Source organism: Rhinopithecus roxellana, chromosome 4 (genome assembly GCF_007565055.1).
Source record: "Rhinopithecus roxellana isolate Shanxi Qingling chromosome 4, ASM756505v1, whole genome shotgun sequence".
Lineage (NCBI taxonomy): Eukaryota > Metazoa > Chordata > Mammalia > Primates > Cercopithecidae > Rhinopithecus > Rhinopithecus roxellana.
Window position 1 is genome coordinate 71,018,426 of NC_044552.1, and position 16,856 is coordinate 71,035,281.

The 16,856-nt window shown below is 51.8% G+C and overlaps 2 protein-coding genes and 1 long non-coding RNA gene across 12 annotated transcripts in view; 2 read left to right on the top strand and 1 right to left on the bottom strand.

The window, feature by feature from the left end:
* Positions 1–12,500, top strand: part of SYTL3 (synaptotagmin like 3) — a 113,104-nt gene extending 100,604 nt beyond the window's left edge. For 8 of the 9 annotated variants that reach the window (XM_030928144.1, XM_030928142.1, XM_030928140.1 and 5 more), the window contains 5 exons: positions 4,931–5,101; positions 8,319–8,421; positions 9,726–9,828; positions 10,955–11,160; positions 12,126–12,500. In XM_030928144.1, the coding sequence (XP_030784004.1) occupies positions 4,931–5,101; positions 8,319–8,421; positions 9,726–9,828; positions 10,955–11,160; positions 12,126–12,235 (693 nt within the window). In that variant the 3' untranslated portion in view covers positions 12,236–12,500. Of the gene's footprint in view, positions 1–4,930; positions 5,102–6,123; positions 6,352–8,318; positions 8,422–9,725; positions 9,829–10,954; positions 11,161–12,125 lie in introns of those variants that run through there. The other variant, XM_030928145.1, reaches the window with a different exon arrangement.
* Positions 12,501–13,025: 525 nt separating this feature from the next.
* On the top strand, positions 13,026–13,954 carry LOC115896994. Its single transcript, XR_004056954.1, has 2 exons — positions 13,026–13,328; positions 13,422–13,954. It is a non-coding gene; the product is annotated as an uncharacterized LOC115896994 (long non-coding RNA).
* The window catches only part of EZR (ezrin), a 57,392-nt gene continuing 53,920 nt past the window's right edge, over positions 13,385–16,856 (bottom strand). The window contains exons 9-10 of one of the 2 annotated variants that reach the window (XM_010381532.2): positions 14,925–15,176; positions 13,385–14,744 (exon numbers count right to left, since the gene is read on the bottom strand). In XM_010381532.2, the coding sequence (XP_010379834.1) occupies positions 14,580–14,744; positions 14,925–15,176 (417 nt within the window). In that variant the 3' untranslated portion in view covers positions 13,385–14,579. The remainder of the gene's footprint in view (positions 14,745–14,924; positions 15,177–16,856) is intronic. The other variant, XM_030929458.1, reaches the window with a different exon arrangement.

Genomic DNA, 16,856 nt, shown 5'->3' on the forward strand with positions numbered 1-16,856 from the left:
ATGGTTGAGGGCAGAGATGGGGCCACGCGCTCTGGTTTCGGGTGGAAGGCTGCAGCTGAGGTCTGGTATCTAGGAGAGCTGGCTGTGGTGGCCCCCATCTCGGTGTAGGGCAAGGGGGGTAGCCCAGACCTGTGGAGGCTACCCCGCCCGGGCTGGGCAGCCAGAGGTCCCCTCGTCTCATGCCTGTGACAGGAGAGGGCTTTGTTTGCCTTTCTTGGCAAGTAGGGGTGCCTGTGAGCTGCCAGCCAGGGGCCATCTGGGCAGCTGGCACGGAGCCCTGAGTTCATTAAATAATAATAGCCCTTGTTTCCCGGGTCCCTACTGTGACCAAGTGCTTTATATACAGCCTGGTGTAAGTATTAGAATCCTCATTTACCCATGGGGAAACTGAGACCTAGAGACTCCTTAGAAATACAGCTCAAAGCCACAAAGGACTGGCGGTTCTCAAAATTTATGTGCATAAAATCCTGTGGGGATTTACATTTTTAAAAATTTTTTCTTTTTTTTTTTTGAGACGGAGTTTCACTCTTGGTCGTTTAGGCTGGAATGCAGTGGTGTGATCTCGGTTCACTGCAACCTCCACCTCCTGGATTCAAGAGATTCTCCTGCCTCAGCCTCCTGAGTAGCTGGGATTAAAGGTGCCCGTCACCACAGCTAACAAATTTTTTTGTGTTTTTAGTAGAGATGGGGTTTCACCATGTTGACCAGGCTGGTCTTGAACTCCTGACCTCAGGTGATCTGCCCACCCTGGCCTACCAAAGTGCTGGGATTACAGGCTTGAGTCACCACGCCTGGCCTAAATTTATTTTCTAAGATGCAGCTGTACTTGGACCCTGGGGATTTTTTTTAAAAATGCAGATTCTGGGCTGGTCACGATGGCCCACACCTGTAATCCCAGCACCTTGGGAGGCCAAGGTGGGCGAATCATGAGTCAGGAGTTTGAGACCAGCCTGGCCAAGATGGTGAAACCCTGTCTCTACTAAAAACACAAAAAATTAGCGAGGTGTAGTGGTGGGCACCTATAATCCCAGCTACTCAGGAGGCTGAGGCAGGAGAATCGCTTGAACCCAGGAAGCAGAGGTTGCAGTGAGTCGAGATCGCACCACTGCAGTCCAGCCCTGGTGACAGAGTGATGATGCTCTGTCTCAAAAAAATAAATTGATTAATTAAAAAAAAAAAAGCAGATTCTGATTCAGCAGGTGTGGGCAGGGCCTTTCTCCCTGTACTGGGACCAGGCACCACGCAGCAGCAAGTCGCTGGAGAACGTCTTCGGACGGTTCTGCTCATGCCTCTGCTAGAAGAATTGTGAAAAACTGTGTGTTCCCTCACACATTTTAATTAGAGATCCAAAGTTACTCATAGGAAGTTTAAGGTATTTTGTGTTAAACAGCTTTATGAAATGAGATAAACATTTCATATTGTCTCTATTTGAGATAAATAGTTATAAGGCCGGGCGCGGTGGCTCACACCTGTAATCCCAGCACTTTGGGAGGCTGAGGCGGGTGGATCATGAGGTCAGGAGATCGAGACCATACTGGCTAACACGGTGAAACCCCATCTCTATTAAAAATACAAAAAAATTAGCTGGGCGTGGTGGCGGGCGCCTGTAGTCCCAGCTACTCGGGAGGCTGAGGCAGGAGAATGGTGTGAACCCGGGAGGCAGAGCTTGCAGTGAGCTGAGATCGCGCCACTGCACTCCAGCCTGGGTGATTGAGTGACACTCTGTCTCAAAAAAAAAAAAAAAAAAATTAGTTATATAATTGGATTTAAAAGGTTACCTACCTTAAAATGTGCACAGAATCTCAAAGATATCACTTAAAATTTTTAGCCATGGGTCTTATCTAGTGTATTGTGAATATTTTATAATCCTGGGAAACTTTCCAGTTACAATTAAAATAATCAGCATCTCTAATCGATCCTAAATGCAGAACATCCTAACACTGGCCAGCCTCATCCTTAATAGAAATATGCATAAGATGCGAAGGATGGGAAGCCAGGGAGGCTGATCCATCATTGAAAGTCTCACAGAAGGCAGTAGTTCCAATCACAGTCACCCCTTTGTGCTGCACCCAGGAGCTTTGTGCGACCTGGGGTGAGCCATCAGAGTACGATTCAGGTGGATAAGGCTGTGAGAACTGTCTCCAGCCAGTTTTGAGAGAAGTGCACATCCAATGCGAGGATCTAGAAATTGATCCTCAAAGTTTTCTGAGCAGAGTACTTCTTGGCAAGCCTTTCTGGACCCAGGGAGACTTATACCCCATTTGAGACCACTGTCTTGGGGGCCTGGAGAAGATGAAGTGATCTCACGGGGTGACATTGGTCATTGCCCAGCCCTGCTCTCGAATGATCCTTACACCTCATTCCCTGCTGAACCTGGAGCAAGCCTTGTGGACCTAACAGGGCAATGGAAAATACATCTGGTTTGAAAAGGCAGATTCTACATGCAGCAGGGAGTAGTCCTATTGACAGAAAGGGGCGAGCAATGGGTAAGGACACAGGAGAAGTGGCCTGAGCGTCGCCCACACACAGCTGGAGATGAGAGAGCTGCCTGGGGCCCGAGCCCGACCCTGCTAAGTGGCGTAGTGTTCCAGTAACCACTTCGTTTCTCAGAGGGCAGCAGATGCAGCCAGCCCGCTGGCCAGCTGCCTGGACTAACTGATAAGGAATGTAACTGGAATGTAGGGAATAGTCACGTCACTCCAGAGTTTATAGACAGATTGAATGTGGGGCAGAGTCAGAAATGGACCCATGGGCTGGGTGTGGGGGCTCACGCTTCTCACGCTTATAATCCCAGAACTTTGGGAGGCTGAGATGGGTGGATGGCTTGAGCCCAGGAGTTTGAGACCAGCCTGGGCAATGTAGAGAGACCCCCATCTCTACAAGAAATTAAGATTAGCCAGGCATGGTGACACCTACCTGTAGTCCCAACTACCTGGGAAGCTGAGGTAGGAGGATTGCTTGAGCCTGGGAGGTGGAGGCTGCAGTGAGCTGAGATTGCACCGCTGCACTCCAGTCTAGGTGACAGAATGAGATCCTGTCCCCCCAGAAAAGATATGGACCCATGGACTTGAGGGAAAACTGGCTCAAAGTTATCCAAAGGCAGGAGAAAAAGTAATGTGACCCAAGAAATTCGCATCTCCGTGGCCACAAGCCATCCCAGCGGGGAAGAAAGGGAGGAATGAAGCGAGGAAACTAACCTGGCCAGCCAAGCCATGTGTGCCTGGCCTGTGGACGTCAGAAGTGTGGACAGAGCCTATGGGCAGTCCAGCTGCCCATAGGAGCAGGGGACGGCCCTGCTGTGCCTCCCCTCTGTTTGCAGAGGCTGAAGGAGAGAGAAGTTACTGCGTCTCAGTTCCTGTTTTATTCCATCTCATCCCTCGATTGGAAAGATGGGTGAAGGTGGGCATGAGGAGATGAACCCCAAAGTTAACAAACTGCACAGCTGCTGCAAGTGGGTGCAAGTGTCCAGCCTCACAGCAACAGCCATTTCACGAGGAGTCACCATTCAAACCCCAAACAAGCACCAGAGTGAGGGCAGCATGGGCCACAGAGGTCGGCAGTGAGACTTGGGCCTGGACATAGTCAGTGCACGTGACTCGGGCCTGCAGTGTTGGCTGCCAGACCAAGGGAGGGTCGCTGAATTTCCAAGCTTCTTTTTTTTCACCTGTGAAATGGTCTGAATAATACTGACCTCGTGGGGTATATGTGAAAGCTAAAAAGATCAATGCATCTAAAAAGCCTGGTATGAAATAAGTAAGTGTTCAATAACTTGTAGGTTGTGTTCAATAACTTGTAGGTTTTGTTCATTATTGAAAAAATCCAACTAATAAGCTTAAAGTGAGGCCCTCAGAGGCTGAGGTGGAGTCAGCCATACCTTGGGAGGACTATGTGTCACGCAGGGGCCTTTGGCCTCCAGTCTCTATGGGGCAGAACCCATGCTTGGCTGGGGAAGGGGTTCTCTCGTCACTCTTGGGTGTGTTGGGAACCTCCTGTGCGGACAGTAGGAACATCGTGTTGGCCTCTGCCAAGCCAGCACAGGCCCTGCATGCCTGGACACAGGCACTGTCCCTCCAGGGCAAATACGTGGTATTGGTGGGGAATGGAGGAGGGGGAGTTCATGGTTGGCTTTAAAAAAAAAAAAATACAGGCCGGGCACGGTGGCTCACACCTGTAATCCCAGCACTTTGGGAGGCCGAGGTGGGTAGATCATTTGAGGTCAGGAGTTCGAGACCAGCCTGGCCAACATGGTGAAACCCTGTCTCTACTAAAAATACAAAAAAATGAGCCAGGCATGGTGGTGAGCGCCTGTAGTCCCAGCTACTCGGGAGGCTGAGGCATGAGAATTACTTGAACCCAGGAGGCAGAGGTTGCAGTGAGCTGAGATAGGACCACTGCACTTCAGCCTGGGTGAGGGAGGCCTGAGGGAGACATAGTGAGACCCTGTCTCCAAAAAAAATTTTTTTTTTAGTATTTTTGGGCCTGTTTTCAGTATTTTTGGCTAAGCCTGGCTGGGTGCAGTGTTCAGATGCAAGTTCAAATCCTGTGTGAGCATAGACTTTGGCTTGATTTCTAGTAGGCGTGGGCTGGGCAAGGACTTTCATCCTTGTCTTGTTCTGAGAATTGGGGGTTGGAGGGGCTCAGTGGCTGCCAGGGCTACCCTAGCCTGTCCCCAGGCAGAGCACTGGGCACCTGGGGAGTAGTGGGAGGGGTTCTTGAGCAGAGAGAGGACCCCCCGCCCCAACCTGGCTGTAAGCACCTTGAGCCCCCCTAACCACATCAGGTCCCTGGCTGCATCCGCATCTTGGACTCAGCCTGTGGGAGGGAGGCCTGCGCCAGGCCCCGGGAAGTGGGGCCCTGGGAGGTGGGGTCGGAGATCCTAGGAGTGCGGGCCCCAGGAGCCCACCTGACCATCTCTGCTCTGCCTCTGCAGTATCAGGTGGCCCCTGCCCAGCTGGTGACCCGGCAGCTGCAGGTCTCGGTGTGGCATCTGGGCACGCTGGCCCGGAGAGTGTTTCTTGGAGAAGTGATCATTCCTCTGGCTGCGTGGGACTTTGAAGACAGCACAACACAGTCCTTCTGCTGGCATCCGCTCCGGGCCAAGGTGATGTCTGGTTTTGGACTGAGTGCCCTCCATCCCCACTGTGATAAATAAATCACTTTTCAGAGAGATCCCAGAGGAGAAAACATACCTGGAAAGACTTGGACCCAAGACAGTGTGTGCTTGCTGGCCTGGCGCTGTGACTTTCAAATAGTTACTTTCTCCTGGGTGGGGTGGACGGAGGGATTGTTTTAACTGTTTCAGCTCTGTTCAAGTACCCCAACAGCCCCCGCCTCTGCATCACACACAGACCCGACTGGATCAGGTCCTATGGCTTCCCCTGGCAGAGGCCTCACCTTGCTGGTGGCTGACCTGCTGGAAGCCGGCCATGCCCTTCCCTGCGGGCACCACCCACAGCTATGCGGTCCCCCTGGGGGCTACAGTACGTTGTTTCTAACCTTTGAACCCCAGGTACTCTCAGAACAATAATAGGTGACAGATGACTGGACCCAATGCTATGAGGAAGGCAGAGGCCACCCTGGTTGGGTTGTGGAGCTCCAGCTCCTGGTTTGGAATTGTACAGCAGGAGATAGATAGCAAATGGGCAGGTGGGCGGGTCAGAGGAGTTGACTAGACTCGATTTAGGATCCATGTCCCCCAGGCTGTGCAGGTAGGAGGAGAGGTCTGGGAGAGAGGTTAGCATTTCTTGGAAACTCTGCTTTGTACTTTTCTGTGTCCAGATCCCAGACTGGGAGAGAGTTCATGTGAGACCATGAGGGATGAAAAACATGGGCTTCTACCATCTCTTTAAAAACCCCAGCCGGGAGGCCGAGCATGGTGGCTCTCAGCAAAGCGCTGTAATCCCAGCACTTTGGGAGGCCAAGGCAGGCAGATCACGAGGTCAGGAGATTGAGACCATCCTGGCTAACACAGTGAAACCCCATCTCTACTAAAAATACAAAAATTAGCTGGGTGTGGTGGCGTGTGCCTGTAGTCCCAGCTACTCGGGAGGCTGAGGCAGGGGAATTGCTTGAACCCGGGAGGCGGAGGTTGCAGTGAGCCGAGATTGCGCCGTTGCATTTCAGCCTGGCGACAGAGCGAGACTCCATCTCAAAACAAAACAAAAACAAAAACAAACCAGCTGGATGGACTACTCCCCTCAGCCAAGGGCCCACAGCAGGCCCAGCCTTCTGCTCCAACCTGGACATAGGACACGGGGGCCATCTGGCTTCTTTTCCTCTCTGGAGCCAGCACAGCTGGGATTTGCAGTGTCTGTGCCGGGAAGCTTCTCAGGTTTCAGTTGAGGCCTCCTGGTGAGCCGCCTGCCCCCTCCCTGCTCCTCCAGGCAATGCCCACACTCCCACTGCCTGTGCTGTCTCCCCCAAGCTAGAGTCTGGGCTTAGACCTCCCCTTCCCAGTGCCCACCTGGAATGCATCCCCTATCCAAGGTCAGCCCAAGATAACCCAAAGCCTACCTCCTCTAGGAAGCCTTTCCTGATTACCCCTACCAGAAGTGGCCTCCCTTCCAGGACCCAGAGCTCAGGATGCTTGCCATCTCTGGGCCTGATCTTCAGCCTCGGTGTCCCTTTGCTCCTGCCCCAGCCATGCTGTGGGTGGGTGAAGCATCTGGCTTCCATGCCTTCTTCTCATCCCCACTCTGTCATCTCTCAGAAGAGCATCGGCTCCTCCAGGACACCTTGTTTCCAGCTTAGACTCCCTTCTGTCAGAGGCTGAATCCCCCGTGCACCCTCTCTCCCCCACACCTCTGTCATCAGCTTGAAGACAAGGCCTGGAACAAGCACAGGGCCTGGAATAGGACAGGTGGCCACCAGGCCTCATCAGACTGAGCCTGCTCTGGCAAGTGGGTGAGGAGCAGATGGCATGGAGCTGAAAGGCATCCTTCCTAAAGCCAGTGGGGTGGGGAGTCCGCCTACAGGCCTGCCCCTGGGCTCCATTCTGACTCGGTTTCTGACTGCTGAAGCTGGAGACAGCCATATCTCGTTTGGTACCCGAGGGCCAGGAAGACGGGGGCTTGCCCATGTGGGCTCCCAGGAGTCTTGAGGCCTCTGAGGGTAACTGAGAGGGCTGCTTCTCAGTGCTGGCAGAAGCCATGGTGGACCGGATGTGTCGAGACTAAACTTGTCCAACCTGCAGCCCAGGACGGCTCTGTTTTTTGGTTTTTGTTGTTTGTTTTGAGACGGAGTTTTGCTGTCACACAGGCTGGAGTGAAGCAGCATGATCTCAGCTTACTGCAACCTCTGTTCCCCAGGTTCAAGCAATTCTCTGCCTCAGCCTCCCCAGTACTTGGGATTATAGGCGCCGCCACCACGCCCAGCTAGTTTTTTTGTATTTTTAGTAGACACGGGATTTCACCATGTTGGCCAGGCTGGTCTCGAACTCCTGACCTCAGGTGATCCACCTCGGCCTCCCCAAGTGCTGGGATTACAGGCATGAGTCATCATGCCTGGCCCTAGGATGGCATTGGGTGCAACCCAACACAAATTCATAAACTTTCTTGAAACATAAGACTTTTTCGTGATTTTAAGCTCATCAGCTGTTGTTAGTGTTAGTGTATTTTATGTGTGACCCAAGACAGTTCTTCCAGTGTGGCCCAGGGAAGCCGGAAGACTGGATATCCCTGCTCTAGTCTCTTCCCAATGCTCTCCTCCCACCCCACTGGGAGAAAGATGGTGTGGATTTCAGGATCATCTCTTCTCCTGGCCCTCTCTTCACTCACTTTCTGGCAAAACCACTCATGACAGAAGCGCCTCGGTGGGCAGGGACGTGTCCTCAGACTTACCACACCCTGGGGGGCCACCCCCTGTGGCTCTGGGCAGAGTCTACGCCCCATGCTGTCCCCAGCATCTGTGCCAGTCCTTGGCATTGGAGGTCAGTGCGAATCTCTACTGACCTGGGTGGGGTGGATGGGGTGGAGGCTTGAGTTCATTTCTGTTTTTCAAACTTAGGCTGCATCTGGGTTTTCGTAGAAATGTCTTAGGGAGTGTGCAATGCCCTCGAGTCACTCTGCTTCCTTAAGCTTATCTGGCTGTGGTTCGCTGGGGTGGCCGAGCTGTTCCTCCCCACGCTGGGGTTGGGGAGGGTGGGTGTGAAACTATAGATGGAAAGAAGACCAGTCCTGCCACACACACGCCTGCTCCCCCCAGGGCCTTGCAGGGGCCAGGGGGAAGCATCTGTGGACAGAGCTGAGACAACCAGAGGAGCCCGGAAGGTTCTCGGGACTTGGGGAGTACTGTGCCTAAGCTGTGCCTTTCTTCTCCAGGCAGAGAAATATGAAGACAGCGTTCCTCAGAGCAACGGAGAGCTCACAGTCCGAGCTAAGCTGCTCCTCCCTTCAGGGCCCAGAAAACTCCAAGATGCTCAAGGTCGGTGGCCTCCAGCCCCCTGGACATTGTCTGTGTCATTGTCTGCAGAGGCTGGTGCGGCAGGCAGACTGAGAGGTGGGGTGAAAGTTTTCTAGCATTTCCTTTCTACGGGCCCCGTGCCCAGCTCCAGCAGCTCTTTTCTGAGTGATGCAGCGAGCTGGGAAGAGGTTCTCTGGAGCCCATAGCCTGGGGGGAAACGGGTGACTAGAAGCAGACAAGGCCTCCGATGCCCTCTCTACGCTCCTCTAAGGATAATGCCCTAGGCTTTCCTCCCAGGGGCAGATTGGATGGTCTGGGGGGGAACCGTGGACCCTCCTGAAGAACAGAGGCTCCATGACAACGTGGAGCCAAAAGCACATCCCGAGGCGCTGGTACCTGCAGGGCTCAGATGAGATAAATCCCTGCCCCCAGGCACGTGGGTAGCTGCTGCCCAGCAAATGAAGTAGGTCAGGAAGGTGGGTCCTCAGGGACCCTGTGGAGATTTTACTCCTTCTGTAATGTGGGGTGTGTGGAAAGCAGGGGGGTGGGGAAGGAGGATAGGGAGAATGCACTTTTTTTTTTTTCTTTGAGACAGAGTCTTGCTCTGTAGCCTAGGCTGGAGTGCAGTGGCCCATCTCGGCTCACTGCAAGCTCCACCTCCCTGGTTCACGCCATTCTTCTGCCTCAGCCTCCTGAGTAGCTGGGACTACAGGCGCCCGCCACCAAGCCTGGCTAATTTTTGTATGTTTAGTAGAGATGGGGTTTCACCATGTTAGCCAGGATGGTCTTGATCTCCTGACCTCATGATCTGCCTGCCTTGGCCTCCCAAAGTGCTGGGATTACAGGCGTGAGCCACCACGCCCGGCCAAGAATGCACATTTCTGTTGTTTCAGTGACTTCCTATTTGGCTAGAAGAGGGAATTCTGCTACCCAAGGTCACCAGCAGACCAGCAGCAAGTGCCCCATGGCCATCCCAACCTCCTAGACAGGGTCTCGGGCCTCTCACTTCCCCCCAAACTGCTGGCTACAACTAAGACTCAAACTTCAGCGTCTTCCCTCTCCTTGTGTTCCTCTTTACTCTTTGCTAGGATCTTAGTGATCCCTCCATCCTGTCCTCCACCTGACCACAGAACGGCACGGTGTGGGCAGTACCACAGCCTGTGGGCAGGGCCAGCGGAGCCCACTGCACCACTCCCACCTGCCCTCTTGGGGTCTGAGGGCTGTGGCAGATTCTCTTGCTAAGCTATCAGTTTTGGGGTGGTGGTACTGCATACTAACGTGTCAGGAGACATGGCTTTGACAGTGAATACTGGCTTTCCTTCCAGGGACAGATGAGTCGTCACTTAATGGCCAACTTTGTTTGGTAGTGCTGGGAGCCAAGAATTTACCTGTGCGGCCAGATGGCACCTTGAACTCATTTGTTAAGGGGTAGGTATTCGATGTAATCAAATATTTATTGATGATGTAGTATACATCACAACCTGGCCCAGAACCTGCAGGGAACACCAAAAAATGTAAGCCACTTACAACGTCTTATTTTAGCTTTCCTGTGAAAATCTAACATAACACATATTAAAGACCCTGATTGCCAAAAATTCATGGGATGTGTACATACTGGGGTACCGGAAACCCTAATCTTCTCAGTTCTTGTGATATCAGCAAGCCAGTTTTGAAATCAAGCATTAAAAAGTAGTGTGTTCAGTAAATATTTCCTGAGCTTAACATCTCCTCTTGGACCAACAGTAAAATGCATGACTGTCCACATTTCATTCTCATTCACTACAGGGCAGCCCTCTAAAAGCAAGGCAAATGCCATTTATTGTTACATTGAAGTGCAAACTCCCTGTCAGTGACATAAGGGAAAAATGACGGTCAAGATAGAACTGAGGCGGGACGCAGTGGCTCGGGCCTATAATCCCAGCACTTTGGGAGGCCGAGGCAGGTGGATCATGTGAGGTCAGGAGTTCGCAACTAGCCTGGCCAACATGAAACGCCATCTCTACTAAAATATAAGAATTAGCCGGGTGTGGTGGTGGGCACCTATGATCCCAGCTGCTCAGGAGGCTGACACAGGAGACTTCCTTGAATCTGGGGGGCGGAGGTTGTGGTGAGCTGAGATCGCACCACTTCACTCCAGCCTGAGCCACAGAGCAAAACTCCATCTCAAAAAAAGGAGAACTGAGCTTGTGTTCTAATCCTGTTGCTTATCTGCATGACCTTGGACAAGCTTTTGTTAAGTTGATTTTCCTGAGAACAGGGTTAAAAGGAGATAACGTGTGTATTTGCATTCAAGGCACCCCAAGGAGGGAAGAGTAAGATGAGGGCCCCGAGGCCGAGGCCGTAGCATGCAACTCGCCCTTCATACCTGATGCAGAATTCAGCCCTAAGGGAAATGTGCCGAATCCTGTGGTTCCCACCCTGCTTCACTGTGGAGGGTGTGGATGTTGTGGACTTGGCACTTTTCTTAGTGCTTCTGGTCTGCACTGATGCACAGGCCTCGGGAGAGGAGGCCATATGGGTGGCAGTGATTGCAGGGTTTGTGTTCCCTCTTCAGCTGTCTCACTCTGCCAGACCAACAAAAACTGAGACTGAAGTCACCAGTACTGAAGAAGCAGGCTTGTCCCCAGTGGAAACACTCGTTTGTCTTCAGTGGCGTAACCCCAGCTCAGCTGAGGCAGTCGAGCTTGGAGTTAACCGTCTGGGACCAGGCTCTCCTTGGAATGAACGACCGCTTGCTTGGGGGAGCCAGGCTTGGTTCAAGTAAGTCTGAGATATTGAGCCCAAACGTTTATCCTTTGTGATTATCCTAATGGGTACTGTGCAAAGAAAATGCTTGCAACAGGGCAGTGACTTAACTGGTTTTGAAATTGCCTAGCCTGCCTTAATTGGAAATTCCTAAGTCTAGTTTTTACTCTACAGCTGAGCCATAATACAGCCAAGTATTTTGACAATTTAAATCAGATTTAGATCTGCCAAAGAAACAAAAATTATAGGCCTCCAAACGGGCTAGGTACAGTATTTGCTTTTGTTTCTGGCGTCAATCATAAAAGGATTATTTTCTTAAAGGAAAATATCTTCTTAACTCAAACAAATGGCAATTCAGAAAGTACTTCATCAAAAGTGGTCAAAACAGCAACGCTGTCCAGAGCCGCTCAGCAGGGCGCCGCCAGCATGGTGGGTAGACAGCCCTCTGCTGTGAGGTTCTGTGCCTGGCACTGCTTCTAGCTGCCAGCAGTGTCCCTGGCATGACAACCAAAAACACCTGCACACATCTCCAAGGACTTCCAACTGAGAACCAGTGACTGAAGAGAAATAAGCCTCACTGCTCAATTACTTTTCAAAGATACTTTGTCCAAAGCTTACTGTCTTCCTCTAAGAATCCTTTCCCCTGGGCAAGCCCAGCCCCCAGTCTGAGACGGCCCCACCCAGCTAGCCTGCTATCCACCCAGCTATCCACTCCCTTGGTGAAGACCCAGCCCACCAAACCAGAGTCCTTGCCTCACTTTCAAACTACAGAGCTCTGGGCTGTTAGAGTCTCGCAGAGCAGAGAGTGCCTGGGTGAATCCGTCTCCACACTAGCTTTGTTGGGGTGGGGGTAGTGGTGGTTGGCCTTTTAATGTGGACTTAAGGTGAAAAACTTTTCTGGCTGGTCATTTTCAAAGAGCTGAGAAGGGACGAAGTGGTGCCCTCCCTGACCATGGCTAAGTTGTCATCCTCTCTTACAGAGGGAGACACAGCTGGTGGCGGGGATGCATGCTCACAATTGAAGCTCCAGTGGCAAAAAGTCCTTTCCAGCCCCAATCTATGGACAGACATGACCCTTGTCCTGCACTGATGTGAAGGCCTCAAGGTTCCAGGTTGCAGCGGGTGTGAAGCACTGTACGTCTGCAGAGTGGGGCTACAAACCAGGTGCAGGGTCCCAGCTGGAGACCCTTTGGACCTTAAGCAGTCTCCATCTGCAGTCCTGTCCCATGGCTTGAACACCTACTGGTATCTGTGTATATTTAAGTTAAATACAACAATAATGTATGTTACCTAAGCCTCTGGTGGGTTATCTCCGAGATGTAGAAAATGGCCAGATTTCAATAAACGTTGTTACCAGCATCCTCCAGTGCCTATCAAATGGTAAAAGGCCGGCTAGTGGGCCTGGTGGCTCCCCGCCTATAATCCCAGCAACTTTGGGAGGCTGCAATGGATGGCTTGGGCTCAGGAGTGTGAGATCAGTCCAGGCAACATAGAGATACCCTGTCTACGGAAAAAACAAAAAATTATCTGGGTGTGGTGGTACACACCTGTAGTCCCAGCTACTCAGGAGGCTGAGCCAGGAGGATTGAGAACAGGAGGCTGAGGCTGCAGTAAGCCCTGACTACACAACTGTGCTCCAGCCTGGGCCAAAGGAAGACCCTGTCTCAAAAAAAAAAAAAAAAAAAAAAAAGTCACAGCTTTGTTGTGAGCAGCATTTTATTTTTTTGAGACGGAGTCTCCCTCTGTCACCAGGCTGAAGTGTGGTGGCACAATCTCAGCTCACTGCAACCTCCGACTCCTGGGTCCTAGCAAATCTCTTGCCTCAGCCTCCCAAGTAGCTGGGATTACAGGCACGCACCACACCTAATTTTTGTATTTTTAGTTGAGACGGCATTTCACCATGTTGGCCAGGATGGTCTCCATCTCCTGACCTTGTGAACCACCTGCCTCAGCCTCCCAAAGTGCTGGGATTACAGGCATGAGCCACCATGCCCGGCGGTGAGCAGCATTTTAGAGAAGCCTGGTGAGTGTTGGAGCTGTCCTCTCCCGTGGAAACTGTCTCCAGAGGTTAGGTGCCCCACGGAGCACCATGTCTTGGGTTCGTCAGTTCTTTTACCAGTGTACCCCCAGGGACACCATGGCCTCTCACAAAAACCCAGCCAGACGACAGCAATAGAGCCCAGGTGAGTCGGCGGTGGCCCTCCCACCCCACACACACACAAGTACACACCCATGCTGCTTCATGCCTTTGCAAAGCTTTTATTTCATGTCTGCAGCATGGAATCCACCTGCACATGGCATCTTAGCTGCGAAGAAGTAAGCAGTGCACAAGAAGGAATGAGTGGGCAGAACCAATGGCCTCCACAAGCTGCCTTCCAGCAGCCTGCCAAGGCCATGGCAGAGACTACAAACAAACACAAGCAAACAGTCTCTTCACGGCTGGAGTCTGAAAGGTCATAGTGGCATGTGTGTATTTGACAAAATTAAAAGTGTGCATAGTCCATTACATGCATAAAACACTAACAGTAAAAATCCTGTTTACATGTGACTGCAGCAGGCAGGTAACCAGCTTCACCACTGCCCTCCTGCCACATCACATCAAGTGCCATTGTTAGAGGGTTTTTCATATGTAATTCTTTTATTCTGTAAAAGGTAACAAAATATACAGAACAAAACTTTCCCTTTTTAAAACTAATGTTACAAATCTGTATTATCACTTGTATATAAATACTATATAGCTGATCATTAATAAGGTGTATAAGTACAACAATGTATTCTAACTGTTAAGCAAAAAACCCTAAAAAAAAAACTAAAAAAAAAATTTATCCAAGTGTCCTACATACACCACTCACGCTGGTGATCACTGTGCTCTCTGCCAGCTGCATGGAGTGACGGAAGGAGGAAATCATTGTGTGTGTGTGCGCGAGAGTGCTTCAGACTCAATTTCCCAAAAAAATTTTCACCCCTCAAAGCATGTAAATATACAAAGATGGATCCTTCATAGAAATTAAAAATCAATTTGAGCTCATTTCAAATACAGAACAAGTATGGCACAGATGGAAGCCACGCCGCGGTTTCCTTTAACGATGCTGACTCTTGTACCACACAGGCCAGCATGAAGTTTCTTACTCAGACTTTACAGGCATTTTCTGTAATTTAATCAGTCCTGCTCCCAGCACAACACAGGAGGTGATTTGAGAATAATCGCGAGAATCAGGCCTGCTTGGCACTATGATACAACTGGGGAAAACCAACCAGGACGCCTCCCTGGTTCCCAGCCCAGAATGTTTCTGTTGGGTAACTGCTTTTTAAAGGAACTGGGCTCTCGGAGTTCCTAGACTCGGAGCACTAAAGACACAAGCGTGGCGAGGCTGGCAGTACCGGTGGCAGCGCCCGCTGTGAGCGCCCCTCTGCCCTCGGTCCTGGCCTGGCCATTACAGGGCCTCGAACTCGTCGATGCGCTGCTTGGTGTTGCCCTGCCGGATCTGCCGCAGCGTCTTGTACTTGTCCCGGCCTTGCCTCATGTTCTCGTTGTGGATGATGTCATTGTGGGTCCTCTTATTCTCATCTCGGGCCTGGGACAGCTCGCTGCTCAGCGTCTGCAACATTAAGCAGCATTGGTCAGGTCCCTTCCTCCCCAAATGGCCCAGCCCCTCCCCTAGGAAAATGGGAAGGGCAAGAGGGGTGCTAGGTGGGGCTGGCTCACATCGCTGCCTTCCCCAAGCCTGCTGCAAGAGCGAGGCAGGCCCCCTGGAGACACACAGCCCCTTGGGCCTCACCAGCAGCTGCCGCTGCACACGCTCGTTCTTCTCTGCCTCAGTGATACGCTTCTCCTCATTGCGGTCATCCCGGATGCCCTCACTAGACAGCTCTGCACTGTAGCCCGTGGGCTCCGCGCCCTCATCCTGCAAGCTCTCCTGGACATGGTAGCTCAGTGGCTCGTACACGGGGGGTGGCGGGGGCGGGGGTGCCGTCATCACCAGGTGCAGCTCCTCCTTGGTCTTCACCAGGTCATCCTGGGCTTCTTTGGCCTTTGGAAAGCAAATTAATAGGTGAGGACTTCTCACCCAAAAGTACTATCCTCCTGGCTGTAAGAACCAACTGTTGCCTCCCTCTGTCCTGGCACGCTAAGGCAGCACTAAACCGTGCTGGGCCATGGCTTCAAAGAAGAGCCCCTCAAGGTGCATATGGGGTTTACAACCCTCTGCATCCAAGACAGGATGAGGAACTGTGATGCCGGAGCCTGGGCAGTTTTAAAACTACCATTTCTTGGCTGGGCGCGGTGGCTCAAGCCTGTAATCCCAGCACTTTGGGAGGCCGAGATGGGCAGATCACAAGGTCAGGAGATCGAGACCATCCTGGCTAACCCGGTGAAACCCCGTCTCTACTAAAAAAATACAAAAAACTAGCTGGGCGAGGTGGCGGGCGCCTGTAGTCCCAGCTACTCGGGAGGCTGAGGCAGGAGAATGGCATAAACCCGGGAGGCGGAGCTTGCAGTGAGCTGAGATCCAGCCACTGCACTCCAGCCTGGGCGACACAGCGAGACTCCATCTCAAAAACAAAACAAAACAATACAAAACTACCATTTCTTTTTCTGTCTATAACTCTAGACATTATATAATTTTTAGATTAAAAAAAAATCCTGTTAAATGAGTAACAGGCTCTGTTCCTAGCCTCCCCTCATGCCACGGTCATTATCAAGTGGTCTCCTGCTCACCACTTGCAGTCCTTCGAACAGCGTCACACATGCCCAGTCCTGCCCGCCCCATCCCAGCCCTGGAGTCGAGCTTAGTGTGGATCTGTGCTGGAGCCAGCTCTCCTCACTTACCTCTTAACAGGTACTTTCTCAAAAACCTAAGAACCAAAGTCTTCTGCTTGCAACTTCGGATGGTGATATGGCTGTGTCCCCACCCAAAGCTCATGTCCAACTGTAATCCCCACATGTTGAGGGGATTACCTGGTGGGAGTGACTGGATCATGGGGTGGTTTCCCCTAGGCTGTTCATGTGCTAGTGGGTGGGTTCCAAGTGAGAGCTGATGGTTTCAGTGTTTGGCACCACCCCCCGTTGCTTCTCTCTTCTGCCCTCACGTAAGAGGTGTGCCTGCTTCCCCTTCGCCTTCTGCCATGACTGTAAATTTCCTGAGGCCTCCCCAACCATGTGGGACTGTGAGTCAATTAAACCTCTTTTCTTTAACTACCCAGTATCAGGTAGTTCTTTATAGCCGTGTGAGAACAGACTAATACAGATCGGCAGCAGGAATGGGGGCTGGAACAAAGGCAAGGAGGCACTAAGCAGAAGCAGCCCTGGAGAGCCAGGAGACACGTCCCCAGAAGGCACCACCACAGATGGAGAAGCCACAGTGGGGGAAGAACAGGCCAGAGGATCCGTGAAGGAGAAGAGCTTCTTAAAGCCTGGTGTGCAGTCTTCAATGGGAACCATCCCCAGACTTTCTCAGGGGCTGTGCCTTCCTGGAGGGCACAGGGGATCCCAGCTTCTCTCTCCCAGAGAGAAGCCCTGCGTGCATCTCACAATGACAGCTACAGCTGATTAAACCTCTGTGCCAGGTCCTGGGCATGGGACCTCACATCTGCAGAGCAACTTTATGAGTTGGGTATCGCCCCCATTCTACAATAAGGAAAATGAGGCTGGGAGAGGTGATGCTACTAGCCCTCAGTCAAACAGCTGATGGGCGGCAGAGCCCGGCTCTTGC